Genomic DNA, 12761 nt, shown 5'->3' on the forward strand with positions numbered 1-12761 from the left:
ATTAGAAACCCTGCCACCCCGCGACCCACTATTACCAAGAATTAGGCATGGTGCATACATATCCAAATGCCTTGTTGGGCAAAATTGACACCTTACACAAGAAAATCCGCCATAACCAATCTTACACAAAACCCCTCAACTGTCACCTGCCACTACCATGCTAACTGATGCTACCTGTCAGGTCCCTGTGTTTCACTTCTTGGGCTACTTAGTGGAGCCTTGCCAGCCACACAAGGCTTAGAACAGAAACATGCACACCTGCATCTCCTAAACTAAACTCCCTAGAATCTCCAACCACATTGACTACGGTCACCAAGGGCGATCCCACCGAGGAAAAAGCGCATTGAGGCCAAACAAGTGGGAAAAGAGCACTATATTAATAACCAAATACAATCCAAAGTCACAGAAACTGAAGATGCAGCTATCGCTACTATAATTAAGGACTGCACAGAAGCCCTGGTCCCCTTCATCACCCATTTCATTAACACCAACTTTACCCCGGGCCTAGTACCCTCCAGCCTCAAGGAATCTTGGGTACTCCCCCTGATCAAAAAACCTTTGTTAGACCTCTCTGTCCCCAAAAACTAACGGCCAATCACTAATTCTGGACAGAGTTTTCAGTTCCAAAATCTAACATGGATGGTCTTTTTCAGGGGCATCCAGTGCTAGGCTGTATTAGATCAGCACATTCTCTTCATTGGAAATTAAGTGGCATAGTCATGTGGGCCCTCTATCAGGCATCTCAACCCCACACTCAGATTCTTAACTTTTCCAAATGCATAGAAGGCAGCGTCTCTCCTATGAGATATACAGTGTGGCTCTCCATGAGCATGAAAATGTGCACGGCCCTTCATCTACTCTGTGAGGCTCGGAAAACCCAATAAACTGGTCTTCAATCTCAATTGCAGACATGTACATTCAGTTAGAGCCTCTCCTTAAATGACAAGTACGCTTCTCTTTGGACACCACACATTCTGATGTTTCACTGATATTGTTGCCCTTGTTTAGTTACCATCTCGAATATCAGAAGCACTAGCATTTCTAATCACAAGCCATACACCTATCACTAGTTCAGAGGGCCACATGCTGCATTCCATTAATGCAGCACCAGAAATGACCTGTATCTCCCTATCCCTTTCTGGCATTTGCCCCGTATCATATGGGGTCAATCTTGTTTTTCTTCTCTGTCCCAATTCCTGCAAACATTAGTCAGGACAGCATTTAAAGTAATGTTTTGGAGCTACAAATGTGATAGGCTTAATGCAAAACCACGGGCGAAAATCTGCTTTACTTGTAGCAATTTCTTCTCAACCAGACATGGTTGGTTAAAGGTATCCTCTCTTGCACACCCATCCACATGTAGCAAGACCTAGAGATAAACCTTTTTTAGAGGCAAGTAGTTCACTGTATGAGGTTCCACGATATCGTAATATACAGTTTATTTATATTTCAACATTATCATTATCACAGTTCTGACAGTTTAGGAATACACTTCTCCAAAGTGCCGCCGTCCTAGTAGGAACAGGGCTTCACAATACAAAGCCCTGTAAATGCTTCCCGTCAAGAAATTCAAGTGCAGACATTTCTGTGATCCTTGTGTCTACATTAAAAGCGATCTAACCAAAACACAAAAACACTTAAATAATTTCAACAAACTTTGCATCAGAAAGGAATAAGGGTGGCCCAAAAACTGGCTCTGTGTTACACAATAATATTAAGCCTCAAATACAGTTTTACGGTCTTTTATATTTCTTTTATATTGCCTACATTTTCTAATGGACTTTAAGACCATGACAAAACTGTTGGCTTCACTATTCTGGCCCTTTAAAGTTACTGTGGCAAGTGAGAGAGGATGAGACAAGATTTTACTAACCCAAATTCCCCCACACCCTAGAGCCTCTGTGCGTATATATGCTGAGTTTCTACCCAAGTGATAGCATAATGCAAGCCGATCTTCCAGCAATACTGGTGAGTTACAGTCAGACTGGCTAATAAAGTGAGAGGCGATCTACTATAATTTCAAGGCACTATCACCCTTTTTTAGGGCCAGACTTGTTGGCCCACTTATAGGAATAATGAAGGGGGGGGGGGGTTTCCTTAAAGGTATTGTATGTGAAAACAAAACCCCATATGAAAATCATTGTAGGCTATTTTTTCTCAGACATGTGTGTTGTGGCTATCTAGAAAATCTGATAAGATTTTGCTATTCAGTGGGTTGATGAGTGGAGACGTCTTCTCTGCTGATCTTTTCTGGCTACCAGGCGATGAAGGAGAGGATACACTGATGGCCTGCAATCTGTTTCTTTCAAACAGATCTGGTATCCCCAGAAGGTCTTCTGCTGTGAGGGTGCTCTAATGCCTTCTTGCCTTTCTTTCCCATAGGAGGATCCTCTCGGGAACATAAACCTCGCAATGGACATTGCAGAAAAATACCTGGATATTCCAAAGATGCTGGATGCAGAAGGTAGGTGTCTCATAGCTGGCTTTTTTTTATTGTTTTAACAGGAATGTGAGATCCCAAGATTTCCGCAGCCATTAAGTATTTGTACTGTATATAATTTAAAGGTGTTCACCAAATTGCAATATTCCGACCTGTGGTATGGTAATATTCCAGTGCCGAACAGTACTCATGTTTTACGTCTAGTAGTGTTAATATTAAGACTACATGACCTCAGGAGAGCCACAAATGATACTTTTCAAGCCGGATGGACTGAAACAGTGCTTTAATTTGTATGGAACAAACTGCAAACTGAATAGTTAAAGCACACCTTACAGAAATATTATACTATCTGCTAGTAGATGGCCACGCCTGAAGCTCAGCTGAGCCCTTTTCTCTACTTCATTCCCGATATGTCCCTTCCAAATCTTTTCCCTAATCTGCACGTACTCCAGTAATGTTGCCCCTCCACTCCAATACCACAACCCTCTTAAGAATGAAAGGTATCCCTACACCTAAAATTCCCATCAAGATACCATTTATTGTCCACGTTATAATATGTTTGCTGATCTGTCTGTATGTCTGTATGATCAGCTCTGCAATATATGCAATCGTGTCAAGGTCACCATTTCAGGTCTGTCATGCATGCTTCGTCCGTTGTGTTAGCTTTATTTTCAGAAGCCATCATTTCTGTTTCTGCATTTTAAATTACCTTGTTGATCCCTCCAACATGACAAACATCTTATTGTCTATTAGTGTCCTTAATAGTAATCACTTGGCGTCTCACCTATGAGCCCCTCCCTGGTAAGCTCACGCCTAGTGGCTCTTATTCTCCCACTTGCTGTGTCTGGGAAAGATATATTACAGGCCCATTCTTGCCGACGAGCGCTGACCTCCCGGGATGCGTGCATTTATCAGATATTGGATACGAAGATCATTAAATTACGCAATTTTCACTCACGTGTTATTTGTAACATATATTGCACATTGGTTGTGCATGAGGACTTTGTGATATTAAGTTGTCTTAACTTTGTGAGACGGCAGCGCATCCAAATGGTGGAATACCCAGTGTTTTAGGTGTTTCCTCTCATTGGCCAACCATAAGACAGTCCCCGGCGCAGGTCCACCTTGTCCTTGTGTGCTTCGATACTGTGAGTCTGAGGGCCTGTTTCACAGAAACATTTTATAATGGATCAATCCAATTTGAAAATGCTGTCTGAATAAGGCCCTGAGTGGGGCAAACATCTTCTTTTTTTTTAATGTTTATTGGTTTCATAGTCAAGCAAAACAAATTACATTGTTTACAAGACATAAAGAAAGACTTAACATATCATCATAATCCATTCAATTCTTGACAATCAACTTTATACCACACTAAAAAATAATACAAATCCAGTCCCTAATTTCATATCTCTGGAACCAATTCCTTTTACATTCTCTCATACCCATCCCAAAGGATAATCCCAAAATTACCAAATTCAATTATCAACCAGTAGGTAAATCAGCCAATTCTTCAAATCATAGCCTTTCCCCCATGACCTTCCACAGTGATCTCTTATCCAACCCCCTAGATAACACAAATTCCAACATTTTCATAGTTGCAATTACCAAACCCGTATTCTTCCCCATTAATATCCATTTCCACCACACTAATGGAGTTAAAGATTGTCCCACTGACTCATAGCCTTCAAGAAAGATAGTTCTGATTTGTTTTAAAGATTTACATACAGTTATCAGATGCAGAGGGGTCTCTACTGAGTCAGGTATCTTACAGAATCAACATTACGGGTTTTCTACCCAAGGCATTTTCCTCAACCATTGCACCTCTCTTGTGTCGAGGATGTTTAAACAACATCTCAGGAGGACATCTCTATATCCTGGAGAGGGAGTGTGGCAAACTGCGGTCTGAAACGCTTCAGATAGCCTGCTGGAATGCCCAATTTTCAGAAGACACTGCCCTGTGTCCCATTTAAGGCCACGTCTTCACTTCAAACACGTGAGACCCACACCAAAGCACCTAAAGGTGTTCACCACGTGTTATCCATGTAGAAATATGCACACGTGCCCTGTCTCCTGACTTTGTTCTCCTTCAAATACCCTATCTATGGTACTAGAGCGCAAACACGTCCTTTCTTTGAAAGTGTGAGCTTTCTCACGTAAATAAAGTGCTACCCTCCAGTACTTTATTACGTTAGTTTATTGTCCAGGTTCAGTTAGCACATCGGGTAAACATAGGACACGAAGGGACGACAGAAAAACACCGGCTCCCCACACCCCTGCAGCTACCTCCACTCACTCAGCTCCAACTGTCACTCTCAGTCTCGCGCTGCAGACCCATTCACGTCACAATCACCTGCACGCAGATCACACACGCGCCCAACTCCATGCACGCGAATTTGACACAGCCTCCTCTCTAATACACCAACAAAACAAATGAATGAAACACCAACCAGCAATGTTCCAAACACCATGACAACATTAAACACTCCAGCCCTATCACCATGTGGCCAACTAAGCAACAGACTTGAAGCACAAAGGAAATAGACAAAACCTTCACTGAACCCAACCAGACCACAACAACTATCCAAGATATAGTACCAAAGTAGCTAATTTCAATACCATTCTCAATAACCTACTCTCAGCTAACATGGTAAACAACTAACTAATACACCAACCAAGTAGCCCCACAACTGCAATCCATGCACAACAACTAATGCTAACCAGACACAACCTTCCATCCCCAAATAATCCCAAAGAGGAAAATATGAACAACGATAAGACCCACCGAATTAGTAAAAAGGGCCTCAATGTCACCAAAACCAGCCCGGACTACATGTACCCTCGAGGACCAAAAACAATAAACAAAGCACAACCACCGGTCCTAAGCTCTACCTCAAGACCTCAGGTCTGCCACACCTGGACATTCCACACGCCCACACAGGGCACCAAACTAACACTCTAACCCTTCCAAGCACCTCGCTCCTTCCGCCCTGGTCTGCCCCCCAGGGCCTCAGGCCTCCCACGCCCAAGCGCAAACCAGCTCGCCACGAACACACCCAGCACTTTCTGCCATGTCATCCGGGAACCCAACTCCACCGCACCAATAACACAATTTCACACAAATGCCAACCAAAAGTACACCTACAATCTAAGCCATAAGTGCAGACCACAGTAACACGCCTCCCCAGCAACCGCTTAAATGCTACTAACCCCAACGTCCATGCTATCACATACCCATGGACATAACCATAAAATACACCCATAACCTAAAACACCCCACCAATATCATGTTATATTGCACAACAGCAACCTAACACCCTTGATGGAAAACTCTTCCACACCTATCCTACAATGCCACCCGTATCAGTCGCAGAACCACAAATAGATATCCTCAAGGCAACACCACTGCAACTGAAACTAACAGCAAAATGAACAACTTCAGCAGGCCCCTGCTCAAGCTACACCAAACACAGCCATACCCATACAGCTGCACCACACTACATTACACAATCCGCAGCTCAACATTGAAGAACTGAACACTGCACACCGTGTTGTTAATGAATTAAACAAAATTAGGCTCAAATACATATAATATGTAGCCACCCCCCCGACCACATGTCCAAGATCCACCCCAAAACCGTGCATAGTTTACAGAGACAATAATTGCCTCTGCACCCCAATAACTAATGTAGACATAACCCACTTATTTGGTGTCCCCGATCACCAGTGCGTTTCCTGCAAAAAAAACCAAACACCAAATATGTGCTCCGAAAATCCCGGTTTCCTTGCAAAACCCACAAAAACCCATTTAGTGCAAAAGCACTCATGAACCCTCCAAGCTGGAAGGTAGCCCTTACCCAAACCCATGCCTGAAAAGGGGGTTGGGCACGTGTGTGATGTGCGTGCAGGTGATTGTGACGTGAATGGGTCTGCAGCGCGAGACTGAGAGTGACAGTTGGAGCTGAGTGAGTGGAGGTAGCTGCAGGGGTGTGGGGAGCCGGTGTTTTTCTGTCGTCCCTTCGTGTCTTATGTTTACCCGATGTGCTAACTGAACCTGGACAATAAACTAACGTAATAAAGTATTGGAGGGTAGCACTTTATTTACGTCACTTTCCTTTCAGGTACTGCATCCAAGAAAGCCTGTCACTTTGGTGTCCAGGAAGGGGGCGAGCGGGGAGTATATAATTCATGAATGAAAACTCTCGTTGGCTCTGTTTTTCTGGGCTGTGTACTCTATCCTGGCTGAATTCACAAAAAGTCTGTTTTCAAATGTGCCTGCAAACAGCATGGAGTCTTGCTCTGTATGTGGTAAAGGAAAAAAAGTCATGCAAGAGTAGCAATGCATTATGGGATGCCTGAGCGGCCCCTGAAAGAGATGTAGGATAACAAAACCAGGTCAGCTTATCTTAGCGTTGCGCACACCAGTGCTATGTGGTGTGATATACATTTTTCATTTGGAGAAATGTAAACATATATTTTCCATTTTATTATTACATTGGGCCTCATTCCGAGTATGGCGGTAAGGGATAGCGGGCACCGGTAACGAGACCGGTGGCGGTAATCCCTTACCGCCATACTCTGAGTTCCCTCTGCGCCCTCGCCCTTAACGCCTGCTTTGAGCAGGTGTTAAAGTCGAGGGCGCAAAGGGGCCTCCAAGCCAATAACGGTGACCGTAATGAACGGTCACCGTTATTTGCATCTTCCCCATTCCCATTGAGCCCTATGGGGGCTCATTCGGGAATGGGGAAGAGCCTTGGTGAATGGGGAATTACCGCCCCGTCAACCTTGGAATGGGGCGGTGATTCCGCCATCCACCAAGGCGCTGCCGGTCCGGGTACGGCGTCAACCAAGGCGTTAATAGCGCCATTGGTTAGCGCAGTACTCGGAATGAGGCCCATTGTCTTTTTTACTAGCAGGTTTTTTTAGTTTATATCTACGTTTTGTAGTCTTGTTTGAATCCATTTCTTTTTGGTCTTGGGGTTATTGGCTTTTGCATGTTCACAGGACGCTTTCTGTCCGGCCACACTGGTTGAAACCCTCTGAAAAACGCCTTTATAAAACTGCCCTCGTATGAAACAACTACAACCCTCTGGGGATAATAAAAAAAAACATTTAGGCATATGCCGCCTTGTCTGAGTGAACCAGTGACCTGCCCCCAGATATGCCATTGATCAGACTTGCAGTCCAGCGTCCTCTAAAGGGTTCTTTATTACTTTCCCCCTGTCCTAGTTACAGAAGTGTAAGCATATGGTGAGCATCCTGCTTATACCCCCCACCCAACCTGTTTTAATCACGAATACCTTGAATAACGTGCACACCACTGTTGATCAACTAATAAGCAGCCAGTGATTATTAAAGTCACTCTGGACATACTTAAATAAATACATTAAAGTCACTCTGGACATTATAATGATGTCCTTGTAGTTGGTTGTTATTGTGCCTATCCCATCCTACAAGGCTTCACCATACTCAGACAAGACAGGCCAGATCGAATAGGAGGCGGAGTAGCCTTCATATACAAGGAAAACCTCCAGCTCCGACCTGTCAGTCACCCCTCGACCAACAACTCTGACCTCTTAACGACCAAACTCACACTGTCACCCAACAGCACCATTAACATCCACCTACTATACCGCCCCCCAGGCAACACCCCAGACTCCCAGGATAACATAATTCACATCCTCAGCAATAACATCAAAAGCTCCACCAAAACCCTTCTACTAGGGGACCTCAATCTTGGATTCAACGATACTAAAGACAAATCTGCAGCCACTCTTACCAAGGAACTTATCGACCTGGGCTTCACCCAAAAAGTAGAAAGTCCTACTTACGCCAAAGGCCGCATCCTTGATTGGATTGCAGACAATAACTGCCTCTCCACTATCATCTCTAACTTCTCATTGCCCTGGACTGACCACAACTGCATCGAGTTCTCTATTCCCATCACCAAAAACCACAAAACTCTGACCCCTGCTAGCATTGCACAAGTCAGAAGCTCAAAAAAACTCACAGAGGATAACCTGCTATATGCGCACCGACGTACAGTTTCTGGTTACTGTGCTCATCCGGTATGGAGACATCAATTTCCTATGCTGTATGGTACATCTACACAAACTAATGGCTTCCTGGTAAAAACCTATGAAATACCCCCGAGCTAGCTCCCCCATTCGCTAATGATCCCAATGTTCTAGCAGACATCTACAAAGATGTCATCACCAAAGCTATCAATGAAATAGCACCACTCAAATGGAAAAAAGAAAAGAAATCTCTACACGCCAACTCTTGGTTTACTGAAGATCTGCAATCTATGCGATCCGACAAAAGAGCAGCACTAAAACACTGGCAATCTGACCCCTGCACTAGCACCAAAAACAATTTCAATCTAATCTCCCACCAATACAAGATAGCTATCACCAAGGCCAAAGCCTACGCTTTCAACGCCCGAATCTCTAATGCCAAATCACACTCTAAAGAGATTTTCGCCATTTTTAATGAGCTTATCTCCCCCCCCCAATACACCAGACGAAATAATCAAAGATGAAGCCTGGTGTACCAGCATTCAAGCTGCCATGATACATAAAATCGACCTCCTCCAAAAAAAATCAAAGACCACTGCAAAGCACTTCCTCAACAGACAGAAACCAAACCCACCAACACCCCACCCACCTCGCCCAAGCCCACCATACCTCACTTCTCCTTCAGAGACGTCACTGTATCAGAAGTCATCAACCTACTGAAAAATCTCAAACCTTCCCCATGTAAAGGCGATATTTGCCCACCTAAACTCGTCAAAGACTGTGCAGACTGCTTTGCGCCGCTCTTCACGGCATTCATCAATGCGTCCTTTAAAACCGCCATCATCCCAGCTAACCTCAAAGAGGCCTTGGTCCGGCCTCTCTTAAAAACCCCAACTCTCGACCCCTTACAACCAAACAACTATAGACCTATAACCACAGTGCCATTCCTCCTGAAATTACTGGACAAAGCCGCACATTGCCAAATCCAACAATTCCTGGAAACCCACTCCATCCTCTGGACTAGGCAATCAGGCTTCCGAAAAGGACATGGCACAGAAACAGCCCTGGTGGATCTGAAGAGCCAGATCACCCAAATTATGGACACAGGCAAGCCTGCTCTTCTGCTCCTTCTAGATCTCTCAGCCGCTTTCGATCTGGTTGATCACAAGACTCTCACTTCACACCTCACACACTCAGCCAACCTCTCTAAAGAGTCAGCTCTCTGGATCACCTCCTTCCTAGAGGGAAAAGCCATGAAAGTCTTCTCGGATATCGCCAACGCCACCCCTACGACAATCCACTGTGGGGTCCCTCAAGGATCATGCACTGCACCCACACTCTACAACTTATTCACCAAGCCCCTCTTTGACAAACTCGACTCTTACGGCATCACATACACGAACTATGCAGATGACACACAAGTACTTCTACCTCTATCAGGATCATACAACGAAGACGCTACGGCTCTCCACACAATCTACTCCACTATCAAGGCATGGATGGCAGTTAATGGCCTCTGCCTCAATGGAGACAAGACTGAAATCATGATATTAGGTCAACAGAACACCCTAGACAAACTTGACAAACTGTATGCTAACTTCTCCATTGACAACTCCATCATCCCCATATCCACTACCGTAAGGACTCTGGGAGTATACCTTGACTCCTCACTATCCATGACTAGACAAGTCAGCGCAATCACTTCCTCATCTACGCACACCAACAAACTCATAAACGCCATCAAGCCCTACCTCTCCAAACCCAACTGCCTCTCTATAGCGAGAGCAACCATTGGAGCCAAACTGGACTACTGTAATGCACTCCTAGCAGGCACATCAGCCAAAAACCTAAACAGACTACAAGTCACGCAAAACAATGCTCTCCGGCCGCTCTCAGTATCCCAAGAAGAGAGTATATCACCCATGCCAGGCACTCAGCCCAATGGCTCCCGGTCAAAGAGCGGATCACTCTCAAATTCCTCACACTTACACACAAATGCCTCTCTCTCTCCGCCCCGTCCTATCTATCAGAAACCATCTTCAAACCATCCTCCTCCCGTCCCACCAGGACGCAATACTCCAACCTACTCTGCATCCCACGCATCAAAAAAGCCAAAGCCGGAGGTCTAAGCTTCCCATACATCGCAGCCAAGACCTGGAACGCTCTTCCTGCAGACATTAGAGCGGAAAACTCACTCTCTGTTTTTCGCAGGAAACTGAAAACCTCATTCCTTGCAAAATAATAGGAAACTTACAAGAACCCTTGTAAATATACTGCTCTGCTAATATGTACATGTCTATTGTAAATATTGTAATGATATGTAAACATTGCATCCTACGTAACTAAGACATTGTCTGTAACAAGCGCCACGATGCCCACGGGCTGACGTGCGCTCTACAAATCCGAATAAATAAATAAATAAATAAATAAGGGTGAGAAGTGGAAGACCCCCTCAGCACCCCCGCACTGCACAGTCATCTGCTCAGCACTCACTGTTCAGCATCCAGCTCAGTAGTTGGCCTGCCCGTGGCAACGACATTATGAGGATCCTAGCAGTGGGCATCCAACCATGCCCGTGGCTTAAACTGTGTCAGCAGTTACTAGACCCTATCTATTGCTCCGATACCTCACTTGTAGAAACCCACACAATCATCGCATTGGCCAAAAGGCCCGCAGACACCACCAAGATGACCACATAACCACATGTAGCCTCAGGAGACAGCATCATACAGCATCATCCAGATGCGCCTCCACAGCCCTGCTTGGATACGAATTCATAACCAAGAACGAGTCTGATGGCCAGATGTACTATCATACACCTCACTGTTCTGCTAACTTGATCCAGATTGTAAGAAGCCACTCAATTCCTACATGCTTTGGACACACTTCTAAGAAATGCTGATGTACTAACAATTTAGGTGCTTCCCCCAGACCAACCCTACTGCAGATGCAACCAACAGCAGCAGCGCCATGCCTGCAACCACCCCACAAACGCTCCTCTGCAAGCAGCCCAACAAAACAACTCACAATACATTCACCAGTTCACATGAACCATCACCGCAAGGTCGGCAAGATGCAGTGTGGTCCCTTGATTAAGGCATCACCTGGCAACCCTATTAAACAGTTCAGAAGACCCCATCTATATGATGACATACCCTACTACCAGAAGCAATGAAAGCGCATAAATCCATCTTTTCAGGATCCATCTTTTCAGGGCTCTGCCCTATTCTGCCCTCTTAATAGCCTCAAACTGTGTGGCCCACGATGGAGCCTTATTGAGTCTTGAGACCCTCAATAAATATTTTACGGCGATGGTAAATATGTCAGCAGACGGAAAGTGATCGCTCCTATTCGACTTCCCTGCCCTTCGCATACGACAAATTGCAGGAATTCTGTCCGGCAAGGCAGGAAACCCAGACTACGACAGCACAGTGCACACCAAAACCAAGGACTTCAGGGCACAGACCAACCCTATCTTTTAAGTTTTCACATTCACTGGGGTGCAGCATGCCACAGGTTAGTCCCAAGATTGCACCTGCCACTGCATCTAATATCGATCTATCTGCCTCCTTCTTTAACAATGCCAACTAGGGCCTACATACCCATATCCTAGAGTCCAGCCACCTCCCCACTTCTGATATCCTCTGTCCACCTCAAGCATGCCGTTATATGACATATTTTCACACACAAGAACTTGCCCACTAACAGCCATGGCTATAGTGGCCCATTTCTGGAGCCTTACCCTGGATGCTGCCATTGGAAACCTTGTAAGTGTATGTTATGTCTGGTATTGACATGTTTTCAAATAGCGCTAAGAACCCATAAGTATTAAAGTGTTGATGTGATCAAAGCAAGTAATACTAATCCAAGTCAGATATAGTTGGAGCGTAATCCAAAGAGTAATTTAAAAATTGGGTTTTCAAGATTTTTTAAATCGTAGAAGCTTAGGTATTGCCTTGAGTTTGCTAGAGAGTTCATCCCAGATTTTAGATTCCAATAGCGACGAGATATTGCCACTTGCTAATGTCTTCTTAAATCTAGGGGTGGTAAGTAAACAGCAAAATTAAAGAAACAAGAGGACAATTTGGAACATATTTAGTCAATCTATTGGCAAATAGGAAAGAGCTATGTCATGAATACATTTTTGGGCAATGGTGGCTCCTTTAAATGTAATCCTGGCTGCCACCGGCAGCCGGTGAAGGTGGCGTAACACAGGGATGATGTGAGCACTGATGTAGCATTAGTAACAATTCAGGCAGTATTATTTTGTGGTACCTGTGGTTTGATAAATTGAGCTTTAGGAAGCT

At 44.7% G+C, this 12761-nt stretch overlaps 1 protein-coding gene across 1 annotated transcript in view; it reads left to right on the forward strand.

Annotated features, from left to right (window-relative positions):
- ACTN2 (actinin alpha 2) overlaps window positions 1-12761 on the forward strand; it is a 324822-nt gene that overhangs the window by 174603 nt on the left and 137458 nt on the right. Inside the window, exon 7 of the mRNA XM_069607933.1 lies at window positions 2383-2464. Coding sequence (XP_069464034.1) covers window positions 2383-2464 — 82 coding nt within the window. The remainder of the gene's footprint in view (window positions 1-2382; window positions 2465-12761) is intronic.

The sequence above is a fragment of the Ambystoma mexicanum genome, chromosome 4q (assembly GCF_040938575.1).
Source record: "Ambystoma mexicanum isolate Mex_15411 chromosome 4q, UKY_AmexF1_1, whole genome shotgun sequence".
In the NCBI taxonomy this organism is placed as follows: domain Eukaryota; kingdom Metazoa; phylum Chordata; class Amphibia; order Caudata; family Ambystomatidae; genus Ambystoma; species Ambystoma mexicanum.